The sequence below is a fragment of the Ahaetulla prasina genome, chromosome 9 (assembly GCF_028640845.1).
Source record: "Ahaetulla prasina isolate Xishuangbanna chromosome 9, ASM2864084v1, whole genome shotgun sequence".
NCBI lineage: Eukaryota > Metazoa > Chordata > Lepidosauria > Squamata > Colubridae > Ahaetulla > Ahaetulla prasina.
Window position 1 is genome coordinate 6,820,204 of NC_080547.1, and position 18,366 is coordinate 6,838,569.

The 18,366-nt window shown below is 46.3% G+C and overlaps 1 protein-coding gene across 2 annotated transcripts in view; it reads right to left on the reverse strand.

Moving 5' to 3' along the window:
• ANKRD23 (ankyrin repeat domain 23) overlaps window positions 1–15,260 on the reverse strand; it is a 30,666-nt gene extending 15,406 nt beyond the window's left edge. For both annotated transcript variants that reach the window (XM_058194060.1, XM_058194059.1), the window contains exons 1-2: window positions 15,186–15,260; window positions 1,916–2,074 (exon numbers count right to left, since the gene is read on the reverse strand). In XM_058194060.1, coding sequence (XP_058050043.1) covers window positions 1,916–2,074; window positions 15,186–15,212 — 186 coding nt within the window. In that variant the 5' untranslated portion in view covers window positions 15,213–15,260. The remainder of the gene's footprint in view (window positions 1–1,915; window positions 2,075–15,185) is intronic.
• Window positions 15,261–18,366: the final 3,106 nt, after the last annotated feature.

Sequence of the window (18,366 nt, forward strand, 5' to 3'; positions counted from 1 at the left end):
GGTGAGGTCAATAGTAGAAAGTTTTTGGTTAAAGCTTTTAGGATTATGAGAAGAGACCACAGAGTCAGGTAAAGTATTCCAAGCACTGATGATTCTGTTACAGAAGTCATATTTTCTGCAATCTAGATTAAAGCGGTTGACATTAAGTTTAAATCTATTAGTTGCTCTAGTATTATTGCAATTAAAGCTGAAGTAGTCTTTGACAGGAAGGACATTACAATAGATGATTCTGTGAGTTAAACTTAGGTCTTGTCGAAGGCGACGGAGTTCCAAGTTTTCTAAGCCTAGGATTTCAAGTCTGGTGGGATAAGGTATTTTATTGTTTTCAGAGGAATGGAGAACTCTTCTTGTAAAATATTTCTGGACACGTTCAATTGTATTGATGTCAGAGATGTGGTGAGGGTTCCAAACAGGCGAGCTGTATTCTAGAATTGGTCTAGCAAATGTTTTATATGCTCTGGTTAGTAGTGTGGTGTTTTTGGAAAAGAAGCTATGCAAGATTAGGTTTACAACTCTTAGAGCTTTTTTTGCTATGTAGTTGCAGATCCAAAACATGCTTCCCACAAAGATTGCACACCCCATTCTAGAAGCTTCATTAGAATTTGGCCAACTCTTCTTTGTGGCAGTCTCTCAATGATACTGCTATCATGTCACACACATCCCCAATTCTTCTTTTCTTTAGACTAGCCAGACCCAAATCTTACAGCCGTTCCTCATATGCTTTTTGATCCAGGCTTTTTGATCCTGAACTTTTTCCAAAGTCCAAAAAGGACATATTAACAAACTTTGAAAATCAGTCCAAGTTGGACTCCTGGTCCTTCTGATATCAAACAGAACTAAAGCATGGGGTACTTTTGATTTTTCCCCCACCATCATTCTTTCCACTTTGCGAGCTCCAAATTCCTGCCTCATCGCCTTTTGAGGTCATCTCTATGTCAGGGTTCCAAGTAATATACCCATGGCGAATAAAATTCCAAGGCAGGTAGATTCCTCAAAGAATAGTTTTATTAGGATGTATCATATTGGCACAGTTCTGGTGAAAACCGTGGGAACCTTCAGGCGACATCTTGATTGTTGGACCGTGTGACTGACTGACTGGGGAGGGGGGAAAACTTTTACTTTTAATTAGGTGAAAACCACAGGAACCTTCAGAGTCGGTTTTCACCTACTGTATTTTTCAGACTATAAGACGCACCGGAGTTTAAGATGCACTTTAGTTTTTGGGGAGGAAAATAAGAAAAAGGCTGATTGGCGGGTGGATTGGCCTCCTGGAATACCCCCAATCAGCTGTTTCCAGGGGTGAATTTTAACAACAGGTTCCTTGGTTGTGAGCTCTGTGCCTTGCTTTTTTTTTTCTGCCTCTGAAACTTCTGAAACTCCATTTCAGAAAAAACTTTTTTTTCTGCCTCTGAAAGCCTCCGAAACAGCTTCAGAAAAAAAGCCCCTGAAGCTCTGTTTGGGGGCTTTTTTTTTGAAGCTCCGTTTGGGGGCTTCGTTTCTGATGCTTTTTTCAGCCTCTAAAACCTTCGTTTGAGAGGCTGGGCGGGCCTACATTCAGAGTATAAGACGCACCCAGATTTTCACCCTCTTTTTGGGGGGGAAAAGGTGCATCTTATATTCCGAATGTACGGCAATTAAAAGTAAAAGCTTTTCCTCCTCCCCAAACAATCAGTCACATGGTCCAATCATGGCTCTGTCTGGTTGCCTGGTGACATTGCTCCTCCTTCCTCTGACCAAGTGTGAGAATGTCCTTGGTTCCCAAGAGAAAGTATTTTGTTTTGGCTACAAAACCCCAACTATTCTATTATCCCTTAGCTCCAGTGTGGCAACCGTGATGCTATCAAGATGGCTTCGGTCAGGTCAGCTTCAGGGTTGACACTCTACAGCTTTTACAGGAACTCAGCCAACGGCTCACCTTTTTCTTCTTCTCCTCTTCTGCTTTCTGCTTCTCTCTTTCCACCGATTCCCACCAGGGCCCAGCCGGACCGGAGCGCCAACGTTCTGGTTCCCAGGCTGCGCCTCTCGTGCGTGCTGCAAAACAACCAACTTTCTCTTCGGGCCGTTCCTCACTTACCTACGGAGGGAGAGACCAGGGAGGAAAACAGTCATAAGAAGGATGCTGTCTGTGGGTTGTGCGAGGACTTCCAAGGCATTTTAACCAGGGGGTGAAATCCAGCAGGTTCTGACAGGTTCGGGCGAACCGGTAGCGGAAATTCTGAGTGGTTCGGAGAACAGGCAAATACCACCTCTGGCTGGCCCCAGAGTGGGGAGGGAATGGAGATTTTGCAGTATCCTTCCCCCAGGAGTGGGGAGGGAATGGGGATTTTGCAGTATCCTTCCCCTGGGGTTGGGTGGGAATGGGGATTTTGCAATATCCTTCCCCCAGGAGTGGGGAGGGAATGGGGATTTTGCAGTATCCTTCCCCCAGGAGTGGAGTGGGAATGGGGATTTTGCAGTATCCTTCCCCCAGGTATGGTGTGGGAATGGGGATTTTGCAGTATCCTTCCCCCAGCAGTGGGGGGGGGAATGGAGATTTTGCAGTATCCTTCCCCTGGAGTGGGATGGGAATGGGGATTTTGCAATATCCTTCCCCCAGGAGTGGGGAGGGAATGGAGATTTTGCAATATCATTCCCCTGGAGTGGGGTGAGAATGGAGATTTTGCAATATCCTTCCCCTGCCACGCCCATCAAGCCACGCCCACAGAACCGGTAGTAGAAAAAGTTGGATTTCACCACTTATTTTAACCCCCTGAATGGGGGAGGGGGGAGGAACGCTGCTGGGAGACAAGGAGGCCTGGATCGAATGGAAGTAATCCAGAAGTTTGCAGAAATTAAAAACAAAATATTGACAGCCTTAATAAAGGAGGCGATTTGTTTCCTCAAATAGATGACATGGGAGCCGAGCCAGGAAATCGAAATAGAAAACAGCAGTTGGAAAGGGGAGGGGATGGAGAGGGAGGGAGGGAGGGGGGGGAGAGAATTGGCATGAACTTCTGGAGGAAGAAACAGGTTGCATTTTTTAACAGATTCCCTCTTGTCGGTATTCTACTTTTGGCTGCCTAATTAATTCATCAACCCCAGCAGGAAGTCCATCATGTTAAAATAATGTTTTGGCATTACAATTGGTTTAGTTCTGGAGCTAATGATTTTTTTATTCTTCAAGCGCTGTTGTTCTATCAGCAATTCTTTTAATATTGCTTTCTTGGTCGGTTGTTTTAGTTACTTCTCTGTTATTTCTTCAAGAAAGAAAATTGAATGTGGAAATAATGGAAATTCCAAAAGTGGGATCCAGATCCTGAGGTTTACTCTAGATTTTAAAAGGCAACTAAGAAGGCATCCCAAAGATGCTTTTCCAAAAGGCTTCTTTTTTCTTTGAAGTTGTTTGCCATATTTTCTCATTATTGCTTTTATTTTATTATATAAAAGTATATACACTAATATTGGGACGCGGTGGCTCAGGGGCTAGGACGTTGAGCTTGTCGATCAAAAGGTCAGCAGCTCAGCGGTTCGAATCCCTGGTGCTGCCGTGTAACGGGGTGAGCTCCCGTTCCTTGTCCCAGCTTCTGCCAACCTAGCAGTTTCGAAAGCATGTAAAAAATACAAGTAGAAAAATTAGGGACCCCCTTTGGTGGGAAAGTAACAGCGTTCCGTGCGCCTTTGGCGTTGAGTCATGCCGGCCACATGACCACGGAGACGTCTTCGGACAGCGCTGGCTCTTCGGCTTTGAAACGGAGATGAGCAGCTCCCCCTAGAGTCAGGAACGAGTAGCACATATGTGTGAGGGGAACCTTTACCTTTATATACACTAATATTTCTAGCTCTTATTCTAACTTTTAATCATCACCCTTTATTAAAAGACATTTTCTTTCTATCTTACCTAACCTCTAGTCCTGTCACCTACCTAAGAAAAGAATAGAAAGAGGGAGAAAAAGAAAAGCAAATCAGAAGAACAACAAAAGAGAGAAATCATCGATCCATCGTCTCTTGCCCGCTTCAATACTTTAATTGCTATGCTTTATTTTTGACACGCCTCCCATATTCCTCTCTTGGATCTTTATCTCTGTCTGTATCTACTTCTTGGCTGTTCAATCTCCCACCTCTACCTTCAGTTGCATCTTTTTTTAAGGGCAAGGAACCTAAAATGAGGGTGGAGAAAGGAAGGAAGGAAGCAGCCCTCCCTGGTTCACTGAAATGTGGAAACTCAATTCCATGAGAAAATTGCATTACAGAATAACAGAGTTTGGAAGGGGCCTCGGAGGGTCTTCTAATCCAATCCCCCACTGCTCAAGCAGGAGACCATTTCAGACCAATGGTTGTCTTATCTCTTCTTAAAAACCTCCAGTAATGGAGCAGCCACAACTTCTGGAGGCAAGCCGTTCCACTGGTTAATTGTCCTCACTGCCAGGAAATTTCTTCTTATCTCTAGATTGGTTCGCCCTATGATTTAGTTTCCACTTGTTGCTTCTTTGCCCTGCCTTCAGGTGCTTTGGAGAATAGCTTGACTCCCTCTTCTTTGGGGCAGCCCCCTTAGGGAAGGACAGCTGGTAGCTAGCACACTGACTGGGGCCGACACTCAAAATGAAACACAAGGGGGTTACAAATCTGAGTTTAAATAAAAAGTGTGGTCTTTGGGAATTGGGTGTGGTGGGGTATTTTAAAAACTCAACTAATAATTCTGGGAATAAGGAGAACCATCCAACTCTTTTCCTAGATGTGCCAGTTCTTCACATACAGAATAGAACAGAATAGAATAGAATTTTTTTTTTTTTTTTAGAATAGAATAGTAGGATAGAATCGAATAGAATAGTAGGATGGAAGACTGGAAGAATAGGAATAGAATAGAATAGAATAGAATAGAATAGAATAGAATAGAATAGAATAGAATAGAATGAGTTGGAAGGGACCTTGGAGGTCTTCTAGTCCAACCCCCTGCTTAGGCAGGAAACCCTACACCACTTCAGACAAATGGTTCTCCAACCTCTTCTTAAAAACTTCCAGTGTTGGAGCATTCACAACTTCTGGAGGCAACTACAGAGATAAGTCTTAGAATAGAATAGAATAGAATAGAATAGAATAGAATAGAATAGAATAGAATAGAATAGAATAGAATAGAATAGAATTTTATTGGCCAAGTGTGATTGGACACACAAGGAATTTGTCTTTGGTGCATAGGCTCTCAGTGTACATAAAAGAAAAGATACGTTCATCAAGGTACAACATTTACAACACAATTGATGGTCAATATATCAATATAAATCATAAGGATTGCCAGCAACAAGTTATAGTCATACAGTCATAAGTGGAAAGAGATTGGTGATGGGAACGATGAAACGATTAATAGTAGTGCAGATTCAGTAAATAGTTTGACAGTGTTGAGGGAATTATTTGTTTAGCAGAGTGATGGCCTTCGGGAAAAAACTGTTCTTGTGTCTAGTTGTTCTGGTGAAATGTTACAGTTGCAGCTTATTGGTTTTATCTTATTAGCCATCGGGAATCATGCAGTTGAGATGGGCAACTGGACAAATTCAGTTAATTAAATTAATAATTCCATGACCCCCCCCCCACTTCCTCACTTGCATTGAGAAGGGCCCCCTGCAAGGAAGGCTGCGTTCAGACAATATTCTTAACATTACTGAAATTTAGTCATCCGCAATTAAGTTGATCGTGATCAAATGCAGCAAAACATTTGGGTCTTTATCTGACCCAATGTGTGGTGGTGTGTGAAAACAAGGCATGTAAGGGATTCAGCAAACTACTAATTGGAGAGCGAAAGGTGCCTGTTAAATCCCGAATGACATTTGCCGATGCAGATGACATATTTGCCTGATTGTCGAAATGATGTTGTTACTCAGAATATGCAGATCATCCCCACAAATAGCATAAAATGAAGGTTCAAAAAATTAACAAGTTGAACTGCTTGATCCAGACACTGGTGTTGTGGTCCGCCAGCAGCCTGCGGATCTGGCAGCGGAGTCGGACAGTGAGGAGGCTGGGGAGGACAATGGTGCCAGTCCTGGAGTCAGGGGAAGGCCCGGATGAGGGCTCTGTGTTGGAGGCAGAGATGGGGCCGGGGCCATCTGGGAGCGATGTGTGGACTCCGGAGCCCCCAGAGGTGGACAGCAGAGAGGCAGAGGAACAGGAGGAGCCTGTTCCTAATGCACACATGCGAAGAGCTGCCAGAAGGCAAGAGCAGCTGAAGCAAAAAGGACAACTTGGGAGTAAGGCCAGAAGGTGATTGGTCCCTCCCATAAGGCTTGAAAGAGCAGCAATGAGCCGTTGGGTTCTTTGTAGAAAAGCAACGTTGATTCCATTGCTTCTTGTCAGCGTCTCTTGAATTTAGTGCGGTTTTTGCCAAGAAAAGCCTTTGGCAGGTTGCCAAAGACAACAAAGGTTGGTGATAAAGCCGAGGGACTGGTTATTTTATTTATTATTTATTTATTTATTATTTATTATTTAAATTTATATACCGCCCTATCTCCCAAAGGACTCAGGGCGGTTCACAGGCATATAAAACATCGATACACAAAATTAAAATAATCTTTAAAAAACTTATTCCAATGCCCTATCATTAAAAATAGAAATATAAATATTAAAATCAATTTAAAACCCCTATAAAATTTAAAATCTAAGCCAGTCCTGCACAGATGAATAAATGTGTCTTGAGCTCTGAACATAGTTGAGCAGTCCTGGGGAGCTCGTTCAGAGGGAGCCCCACAGAGAAGGCCCTTCCCTGGGCGGAGACGGCCAGCCATGGCTGACTGTTGACACCTGAGGAGTCCCTCCTGTGAGGCGCGGGTCGGTGAGAGGTATCTGGTCAGTGAGCGGTCCTTAACCCGGCCCTATGCCATGGAGCGCTTTAAAGGTGGTCACCAACAGGCGCCGGTAGCCAGTGTTTTGCAGCCCTTGAGGGGCTCCATCTATCAGCCTGAAATGCATTCTGACTAACTGTAGCCTCCGGATGCCCTTCAAGGGGCCCCATGTAGGCGTTGCAGTAATCAACAGATTGGGCGTGTGAGGTGCAGGGAATTATTAAGAATTTTGTTTTGGATGAAGCTGAGAATGAATTAATTCTCAGCTGTTTTAATAAAATAAGTTTGTTGAGGACTGAATTGTGTTTAGTAATCACTACTTGGGCCTTGGTCACAACCACTGGACGCAGTGGACTGAACATATTTTAGAGCAGTGGTGTCAAATTCAGTTTCATTGAAGGCCACATCAGGGCTGTGGTTGACCTGGGAGGAGGGGGGATGGCCAGCCATGGCTGACTGGGTGGGTGTGGTCAACTGGGAGGGTGTGGCCAGCTTGACGCCACTCCCCAAACTGTTGGCATGTTTCCTCTTTACATTGGGTAGACCAGGACGGCCCCGCAGGCTGGATCCGACCACATCATGGGTTGGATCTGGCCTGCAGGCCTTGAGTTTGACACCCTTGTTTTAGAGAGATACTCAGTGATGAGATTCAGCTGGTTCTAACCGGTTCGGGCGAACCGTTAGCGGCGACTGCAGGAGGCTCCGCCCACTCACCCGCCCTGATGTAATGTACAAGCAATGCATAGGTGTGGAACACATGTGCTCACATTTGCGAACTGCTAGGGAAGGCAAGTGAATCCCATCGCTGGAGATACTTGAATGGAAAAACGAGGAATGAGTGTTTATACTAGGCGTAACCGTACACCCTTGTTTCGTCGGTTTAAGGAGAAATCACAAAAATTCATTGCAGGGAAAAATTTGGCGATAAATAGTCACACGTCTAACAAAACCTCCAGATTCAGGTGAAGTCTACCTGCCAAGGCTGGGAAGGGAATGACAGAAATTAGAAAAGAGGAATTGTGTTGTGCCTGACTAGGTGGCTCAGTGGCTAAGATGCTGAGCTTGTCGATCAGAAAGGTCGGCAGTTCGGCAGTTCGAATCCCTTGTACGGGTCTCCTGCCTGAGCAGGGGGTTGGACTAGATGACCTCCAAGGTCCCTGCACAACTCCGTTACTGTGTTCAGTGTTCTGTTTCCAGCTTTTCCTGCCTTGTCGGCATTGAGATAGAACATAGAAAACAATTCCATCCCATTTTTGTTATTATTTTAATTCTGGCTCCTGATGCATTTTTAAAGTGACAAGCGGCTTATGAATTATTTCTGGTTGATTGCGTTGTCATGTTATTTTAATTGTGTTTTAAATCAAACGCCAGCCTTGTCAACGGCTGGGTATGTGCCTTGTTGTGGAACAGCAAGATATAAATTATAGAAGTAAACAAGTGCAGGAGAAAACGGGGCGGCTTTGATCCGACAGCTTCCACCCAGGTTGGCTTCCAGTGGGGAATAATTGGATGGGATGTGGGGGGGGGATGATGGTGGATGGAATCTATTTCCTTTAGAGCAGGGGTCTCCAACCTTGGTAACTTTAAGCCTAGAGGACTTCAGCTCCCAGAATTCAGCAAAGTTGGCTGGGGAATTCTGGGGGTTGAAGTCCTCCAGTTTTGCTGGCTGGCAGACTCTGGAAGTTGAAGTCCTCCAGCTTTGCTGGCCAGGGGATTCTGGGAGTTGAAGTCCTCCAGCTTTGCTGGCCAGGGGATTCTGGGAGTTGAAGTCCTCCAGCTTTGCTGGCCAGGGGATTCTGGGAGTTGAAGTCCTCCAGCTTTGCTGGCCAGGGGATTCTGGGAGTTGAAGTCCTCCAGCTTTGCTGGCCGGGGAATTCTGGGAGTTGAAGTCCTCCAGCTTTGCTGGCCAGGGGATTCTGGGAGTTGAAGTCCTCCAGCTTTGCTGGCCAGGGGATTCTGGGAGTTGAAGTCCTCCAGCTTTGCTGGCCGGGGGATTCTGGGAGTTGAAGTCCTCCAGCTTTGCTGGCCGGGGAATTCTGGGAGTTGAAGTCCTCCAGCTTTTCTGCCTGGAGAATTCTGGGAGTTGAAGTCCTCCAGGCTTAAGGTTACCAAGGTTGTCAGTCCAGTCTCTTCTTGAAAGCTTCCAGGGATGAAGCTCCCACAACTTCCGAAGGCAAGCCGATTTCCCCGATTTCCCCTTCTCTTCACCCATCTGTCTCGAGGGTCCCCCTTGACCAAGGCATTTGGCTTCCGCAGAGCGCCAACCCATCGAAACTGTGTGCACGCCACTCCTTCACCGGGAGAACTGTGCCAGCTCCAGCTCTGACACGCCTCCCATGCCACTGTTCCTCCTGTCCCAGATGAAGCAACTTCTATTTATAGACAGGCCTCCCGCGTGTGACACTCTACAAAAACATGATGTGGTGTCAGTGCCCGGTCACATTTCCAGTCGGGGTAGCCGAAGGGCAGGCAGAGACAGCCAGGCGCCAGAGGCACAGCAGGTCGCAAATCCCCTCCGTTGACTGGGGAAGGATCCCCTGGGTCCCCCACTCCCCTAGTTCGGAGCCCTGCAGCTCACCTAGTACAACCCCTGCCCAGGGTCCAGCAGAGCAACGCGGAGCAACAACAACGCGGAGCATGTGCCCCTCCGTCAAAGCGTCTGCCTCCGTCTCTCCCCCCACTTACAGAGCCTTCCCAGTTCATGAGACACACAAGCTGCGTTCACACAACACGGTGAAGCCACTCAGCAGCTGTTCTTTGTACCCAAGACTCAGTTTGGGGAAGGATAGTTAGCCAGCAACTCTAAGGCCTAGCCCAGTCTTTCTCAAACTTGGCAACTTTCAGACGCGTGGACTTCCAACTTCCTGTCAGGGAATTCTGGGAGTTGAAGTTCACACATCTGGAACCTGCCGAGATTAGGAAGCAGTGGTTTAGTCTGTTGGAGAAATCAGCCAGTTTGGTTAGTTTATAATCCACTGTACGGTTGCAGGAACTGGGCCTGGCTAGTCTAGTGAAGAGAAGGACCAGGGGAGACATGATAGCATCTTCCAATATTTGAGGGGCTGCCACAGAGAGGAGGAAGGGGGTCAAGCTATTTTCCAAAGCACCTGAAGGCCAGACAAGGAACAATGGATCGAAACTGAACAAGGAGAGATTCAACCTGGAAATAAGGAATTTTCTGACAGCGAGAACAATCAACCCATGGAACAGAAGTTGCCTTCAGAAGTTGTAGGAGCTTCATCACTAGAAGCTTCCAAGAAGAGACTGGACTGCCATCTGTCAGAAATGGTGTAAGGTCTCCTGGTTTGGTGGGGGCTGGACTAGATGACCGACAAAGTTCCTTCCAACTCTTTTAATCTGTAATCTGTAAAGAACAGCCTTCAGTCACTGGGTTAAGTGTGGAAAACCAGCCAATATGCTTGGCTTATGCTTGGCGAACCCAAGAATGTGAGATAACCAACCAATAATCCCTGTTGATCTTATTAAAGAACGCAACTGGGGAAGGGCCTTTTTAGGGCCCGCTTGGGGACCCCAGGAACTCAAGCTGAGCACTTCCCCTTGGAAAGGTCTTCTGAAAGGAACCCCCTGAAGCATCCCATCGGCTCAGGGCACAGGAATCCTCAACCTCCTTGCTACAGAAACACGATCCCATCATGGCATTCCCACCTTCTCTGGCCAAGCAGTTCTGGAATGCCTCCATTGCTCTCCTGGGGAATTCCAGACACCACAAGAGGGTCAACCTGCTTCTCTGCTTCCTTCCTTCTTAGGCGAACAAATTCCTTGGGATATCTTATTAACGGTTTTCATAAGAGGGCAAACAGGTTTTAGGCCTGATGCAACCACCAAAATAAGACAACCCAACCACCCATCCCCTGCTATCTTAAGGCCAGGAGTGGATTTGTTGTTGTTTCTAGTTCTGGGTTCTACCTAGGAGAACCTCCATTGGGATCTATGTAGTATTCAGAAGGTTTTCTGGGGAGTTGTGAAGGTCACCCAACTGAAGAAATGAGAACATGCTCTTATCTAGCTCAGGGGTCTCCAACCTTAGCAACTTTTAAGAATTGTGGACTTCAACTCCCAGAATTCCTCAGCCAGTTGTTTTTTCATGACAAGGAGTCTGTGTCTTATTTTGTAAGGCTGGGTCAGAACACTAACATCCTATCCCCCTACCAATCCATCATCCTGTATTCTGATTTAACATAATGGCCTGGTTCACACCTGTGACGACTTAAATCAGAGGTCTCCAACCTTGGCAACTTTAAGACTTGTGGATTTCAACTCCCAGAGTTCCTCAGCCAGCAAAGCAAAGCTGGTTGAGGAACTCTGGGAGTTGAAGTCCACAAGTCTTAAAGTTGCCAAGGTTGGAGACCTCCCCCCACCCTGACCTAGATGGGCTCCTTCTAATGTGCTAAACCAGAAACAACTTTCCCCCCTTTTCACTCTAATCTAATCAGGTTAGAAGAGCCCATTTAGGGAACAAGGCAGAACTGGAAATTGTCCAACAGCTGGAAGATGATGGCTGTGAGTTCGGTTTGAAAAAGAACATCATACATTGTGCAGGCAGAATAAACATGTCGGCTCCTGGGAAGGCAAACCTGGCTGATTCACATCATCTGTAGCTCACAGTTCTTCAAGCACTTGCCTCCAGGCACCACAAAACCCGCACAACTCTGAAGTTCTTCTTTGAAACGATTGATCCCACCGATACACCCCACATTTCTATTCAGAGAACATTTCAACCCTGGGATGCAGAAAGAAAATATGGATTGGAGATGGAGGATGGGTTCACATTGGCACCAGAGAAGGAATTCCCATACTGTTACTACCGGTTTGCCCAGCACCAGAAACGTGAGCGTACGTGCACACACTCTCGCTTCGCTCGTGTGCCGTTCTCGCATGCTTGCAGCATCACAAAACACAGCAATTCGCTTGTGCGTGCCATCGGCACATGAATGCAGTGTCAAAAACACAGCAATATAGGACGCAGGTTGCCACTAGCAGTTCGCCCGAACCGGTCCGAACCGCCTCTGATTGACACATGAAACCCCAAATCCAGAGTAACAAGAACATCGTTATTCACAGAGTGTGTCACGTCCAAGCCAACAAACCAGCATGTATCCTGGCTGTTTCACACAACGGTCTGAATCGACGGACAATGTTCTCGCAAACGGTGGACCATAAGCCACCGTTCTATAGGCGCGCCTGCTTTAGAGTTGCACAGACTCATCTACCTCCTTTGGGGAGATGGATTCAGGCAATCCAAAGCTCTCCAATCAGCTACCACCAGACCAACCTGATAGCCAGGTCTAACTATGGCAATATTGATCTTCGCCGAAAGTTTGAGAATCGCACGCAGAACCGGTGATGAATATATGATTACATTTCACTCCGCGTTGAATATACATTATTCATCGTGGTATTCGTCGCTTGCTGCTGGCAAATAAAAAATATAAAAAAATATATGATTCATTAACCAGCTAGAAAATGGATCCATCACAGCGTAAGTTAAAATCCGCCACGTTTTATGCAGATCTCAGCTCAGTGCGGGAAAGCTGCTCATTGATAAGGTTAACCAGAAAGCGCTAACAGGAGGTTCTGAATTTCAATCCGTAAGTTTTCACAAGCGTGCCTTTGTCAGCCTGAATGCTGATGGCTTACACGGCGCTGTGTGTTTGTGATTTTATTCTTAATTTCTCCTTGAGGAAAAAAACCTTTGAAGTTTTGGGGGAGGAATTCTGCTCCTCTCCTGGCCCAAGGCTGAGATTTTAATCCAGTTACTGAAATGACCCAGTTTCTGGTGCGTTTTGCGGCCTCACTAGGCAAGAATTTAGCACATGCACGCATCAGCTAAATTGGCAGAGGGAGAAACACACAGGATTCTATGTGAGTGAGAGGCATGCTTGGTTTTTGTTTTTGTTTTAAAGATCTGCGCTTGAAAACAAAAATGAAATTTGAGTAGAGTCTGCCTGCATTCTTTCCCCTAACATACTTCACCAGCTTTCTCATGAACCCATTTGCTGGGTTCAGACAATACATGGAACCAACCCGAGCTGGTTTCACAGAACGCATTCAACCGATGGGCGAGAGGGGCGGGAGGGTTGGGGGGAGATGCTGGAGCCACAGTTTGAATTAATCGAATTCCTATGAATGGGATCAGAGATGGGTTTCAGCAGGTTCTGGCCAGTTCTGACCAGCAAAATTTCTAACCAGCAGAAATTTTGAGTAGTTTGGAGAACCGGTAGTAAAAAATTCTGACTGGCCCCGCCCCCATCTATTCTCTGCCTCCCGAGTCCCAGCTGATTGGGAGGAAACGGGGATTTTGCAATAACCTTCCCATGCCACGCCCAACAAGCCACGCCTACAGAACAGGTAGTAAAAAAATTTGACACCCACCACTGAATGTGATGCAAAAACAGGCATCAGAGGTATTAACTGACCCCGGTGGAGTCCAGAGTTGCTTTTTTCAGGAGGCAACTGGACTTTCTCATTTTTTTCTTCGAAGAAATTTCCCTTCTCATCCAAGAAGCTTTTTTTTAAAAATTTCATTTTGTCACAACAGTATACACAAACATTGTCATAAATAAAACAACATATCATGAAGAAAATATATATATATATAAGTAAAAAAAATATGCATCAGCTATATTAATTTGATATAATGAAGGGAACAATAGGACAGGAACGGTAGGCACTTTTGTGCTCTTATGCACGCCCCTTATAGTCCTCTTAGGAATGGGGTGAGGTCAATAGTAGACAGTTTTTGGTTGAAGATTTTGGGATTTTGAGTAGAGACTATGGAGTCAGGTAATGAGTTCCAAGCATTAACAACTCTGTTACAGAAGTCATATTTTCTGCAATCAAGTTTGAAGCGGTTTGACATTTAGCTTGAATCTATTTTTTGCTTTTGTAATATTGCGATTGAAGCTGAGGTAGTCTTTTACAGGAAGGATATTGCAATAGATGATTTTGTGTTCTATTGCAATATCACACTGTCCTGTCAGAGCTTCTTCAGCTCTGACAGGACAGTGTGAAATGGAAGGATTTATACTCCTTGCAGACAGCTATACAATTTTAGTTATACAATTTGGGATGAACACCCTTGAAATGGGGTGGGTGTAGGAAGGGATTTCCAGAGAGAAAAAAATTGCAGACTACAGGAACCATTTGCACCACTCAGGTGACCCTGAGGACATAGATAAACCTCCAAGTTCTTCAAAGACCCTCTAAAAGGATGCAAATGACCAGCTATCTGCAAAGAATTTAAATACTTTCATGACCCACCATCCGGTCAGAGCTGAAGAAGCTTCTTGGATGAGAAGCAAAATGTCTTCAAAAGTTAAAAAACAAGGAAGTCCAATTGCTTCCTGAAAAAGCACCTTTGGGACAACCATGACCTGGATGATAGAGAATCTCTACAGACTTTGTCCTGGGGGAAATATAGACCCATCCCACAGTTCTCTGCATCCTCCCTTCGTAACAGCTCTATGATTTGATCTACCTGTGGGCCACTCTTCCATCCTGCTTTGCTTACTCAAAGGAAACTCCAAGAAAATGCCTTGGACTGGATTACAATAATAGGGTTTGAAAGGATCTTGGAGGCCTTCAAGATCCTCAACCCTGTCCATGGCTGGAGACTATTACATCTTGGACAAATGGCTGTCCAATCTCCCCACGCCCCCAAAGATGTCCAGTGATGAAGCACCCACAACCTCCGAAGACAAGCTGTTCCACTAGTTTATCATTTTCACCATCAGGAAATTTCTCCTTTAGTTCAAGGTAGGTTGATGAGCTTCCACCCGTCGCTTCTCGTCCTGCCCTCAAGTGCTTTGGAGAATAGGTTGACCCCTTGTTCCCAGTGACAGCCCCTTCAAGCACTGGGAAGCAGCTATCCCGTCACCCCCTAATCCTTCTCTTTGTTACACTAAAAGTAAAGGTTCCCCTCGCACATACGTGCTAGTCGTTCCCGACTCTAGGGGGCGGTGCTCATCTCCATTTCAAAGCCGAAGAGACAGCACTGTCCGAAGACGTCTCCGTGGTCATGTGGCCGGCATGACTCAACGCCAAAGGTGCATGGAACGCTGTTATCATCCCACCAAAGGTGGCTCCTATTTTTCTACTTGCATTTTTTTACCTGCTTTCAAACAGCTAGGTTGGCAGAAGCTGGGACACGTCACCCCGTTACGCGACGCTAGGGATTCGAACCGCTGAACGGCCGACCTTCCGATCGACAAGCTCAGCGCCTTACCCACCGAGCCACCGTGTCCCGTTTGTTAGACTAGACATACCTAATTCCCTCAATGGTTCATCATACAGTTTATTATCTGCAGTCATCTCCCCCCGCCCTCCAACCCCCAGCCCAATTCTTCCGAGTCTTACCAACTGCTGAATGCTGAGTATCTCCATGATCCTCCCTTCCAGAGCCGCACTGCTCTCTCCAGTGACTTGCCTGGACAGCTGCCTTTATTCTGTCCAGGGGGTGGGTGGATTTAGGCCGCCATCCAAAACTCCTCTGGCACCCACTTGGGCCCAGCAACTGGATTGCTGGAGTGCCATGTAACGCCCGCTAAAATAACTTCATTAAATGCCTCAAGTGGGTGCCCATATCCAGAGGGATGGGGAGTGGGGGGGGGCAAAGTGAGGGAACAGGCCATTAATTCAACATCTCAGCAGTTGAGTTTCCCAAGGTTTTGATGAAACCGGATTGGCTTTTCCTATCAGCCCAAGAGAAATGGCTGTAGCCCTTCGGGAAAAGCCATTCGCGGAAGCGTTGCAGAGTTATAGCTGAGGATGGGTGAACTAGCGCAGCGGTCAGCGAGTGGTGGTCCGCGAGAAAATTTTGGAGGTCCGCAGAAAAATTATTTGCGTTTTTTATATTGGACTCAATCAGGGGTCCTCAAACTACGCCCCTGGGATGGATTCGTGCAATGAACGTTTGTGTTGCTGTAGAGAGTCTCCCCCTTTGGGGCCGTGGTGGCTCAGGCTGTAAGATAGCCTGTTATTAAAACACAGCAGCCTGCAATTACTGCAGGCTCGAATCCCACCAGGCCCAAGGTTGACTCAGCCTTCCATCCTTTATAAGGTAGGTAAAATGAGGACCCAGATTGTTGGGGGGGCAATAAATTGACTTTGTAAATATACAAATAGAATGAGACTATTGCCTTACACACTGTAAGCCGCCCTGAGTCTTCGGAGAAGGGCGGGATATAAATGTAAATAAATAAATAAAAACATAAAATAATAAAAAATATTTTTTGTGTGGGTCGGAGAGAGGCAGAAATTCCCACTTGGGTCTGCTTCAGCCTCCTGGTGTGGGGCTTTGGGCGAAGGCTGGAGGGAAGTGCCGCTGATGGTGAAGAGCCGGAGGGCCTTGTTCCAGTGGGATTGCATCATGGCCTGTAACTGGCTGACCATCTCAGCCCAGTGAGCCTCCAAGCGCCGGTTCCTGGCCTTGCACTCCCGCAGGTCTTCCCTCTGCTTGGAAAGCCTATGCTCCTAGTCCTCTGTGAAGTGCTTCTGATGAGTCTCCTTGGCCAGATCCAATTTGAACGGATCCAGCTGTTTGGCCAATGCTTTCTGATGGTGGCTGCTTAGCTCCAACAACTGCTTCTTGTTGGGGCTCCAAGGAGCCCAGGCAGGGAGGGAGGAGTGGCTGGAAGGGGAGGGGCGAGTAGAGACCGGCGAGGTGCCCCTCGACGTGAGTGACATTGAGTTGGCTACGCCCACCCAGTCACATGACCACCTAGCCACGCCCACCTAGCCGGTCATTAGGCAGATCATATTAGTGGTCCGCGGGATTTAAAATTATGAATTCAGTGGTCCCTGAGAACCAAAAGGTTGGGGACCCCTGAAACTAACGTGTTCTGGACTACAACTCCCACAGTCCCTTGTTTAGTGGCCCTGGTAGACATTCGAGTTCAACATCTCAAGAAGACCGAAGGTTTCCAGATTCCTGCAGCTCTGCACCAAAATTCAGCTTTCTGAAGCTAGTTAGCAGTCAGGCTTTAAACCTGACATTTTTCATAATTGGCTGCTTCTACCGTTCGCTAACAGCAATTTGTATCTTTATGGTTGAGTAATGGAGAACGTAGGAGCATTAAATACAGACTCGTGCACCTGAGGGTGACTCACCCCCGTTTTAGGAAAATGTTTCTCATCACTTGGGAGTTTTAATTCCAAAGACAAAACTGAGAATCAAATGCTGGCCTTTATTTTTTTTATTTTTTTTGAGAAAAATTGAAATAAGCCTCATTTCATATACATTTCCACAAAACTCCATTTATAAAATGTTCATATGATTTGCTGACTGGATAGGGGATGACCAAGAACCACAGCTGTTTGGACTTCCCTTACATGGCCCGAAGTGGGAAGAGTGGTTTGAAGTATTACGACAATAACTTTTCTGACGGAATACAATCGGAGAATTGTATTCTGAATTAATAGAAATAGAATGAATAGTCAATTTAGAGGGAGGGATTTTAGAAGCGTTGATCACGGTTTGATTCTCACCAGGCTCAAGGTTGACTCAGCCTTCCATCCTTCCGAGGTCAGTAAAATGAGGACCCAGATTGTTGGGGGCAAGAGGCTGACTCTGTAAACTGCTTAGAGAGGGTTGTAAAAACACCATGAAGTGGTATATAAGTCTAAGTGCTACTGCTATTTTCCTTCCTTCCTTCCTTCCTTCCTTCCTTCCTTCCTTCCTTCCTTCCTTCCTTCCTTCCTTCCTTCCTTCCTTCCTTCCTTCCATCCCAGTGGTTAGAATGCAGTACTGCAGGCGACTTCTGCTGCCTGCCAGCTGCCTGCAATTTGGCAGTTCAAATCTCACCAGGCTCAAGGTCAACTCAGCCTTCCATCCTTCCGAGGTGGGTAAAATGAGGACCCAGATTGTTGGGGGCAAGAGGCTGACTCTGTAAACCCCTTAGAGAGGGCTGGAAAGCACTAAAGCGGTATATAAGTCGAAGTGCTGTTGCTTGGGAAGAGAGGAAGGAAGGAAGGAAGGAAGAAAGGAATGTTGGTGCAGTGGTTAGAGTGCTATATTGCAGGCTAACTCTGCCCACAGCCAGGAAGTTCGATCCTGACCAGCTCAAGATTGACTCAGCCTTCCATCCTTCTGAGGTCAGTCAAATGAGGACCCAGATGGTTGTGGGCATTAGGGTGACTCTGTAAACTGCTTAGAGAGGGCTGTAAAGCACCGTGAAGTGGTATATAAGGGCTATTACTATTCCCCTCAGGTGATAGCACCTGGGTGCCCAATGAGAATCAAGAGATGTCACCACATCAGAAAATGGGGCAGTTGTAGAATGACATCATGACGTGCTTGTGACATCATCAGGGCTTCTGCTGGGTGCCGATGGCTAAAATAGAAAGGCATGATGTAATCCAATCGCCAAGGGAAATGTGAATTCCTTGAACACGGATATCCGAGTCATACAGGGCTTCACGTTTAAAGAACTGAATGGCTGCATTCACACAACACTCTTAACCCGATAATGGAATCAAACCCTTTTTCTAGGTGTTGTGCCTCGTCCACTTTCCCCGCAGCCGGGGCCTTCTTATCTGC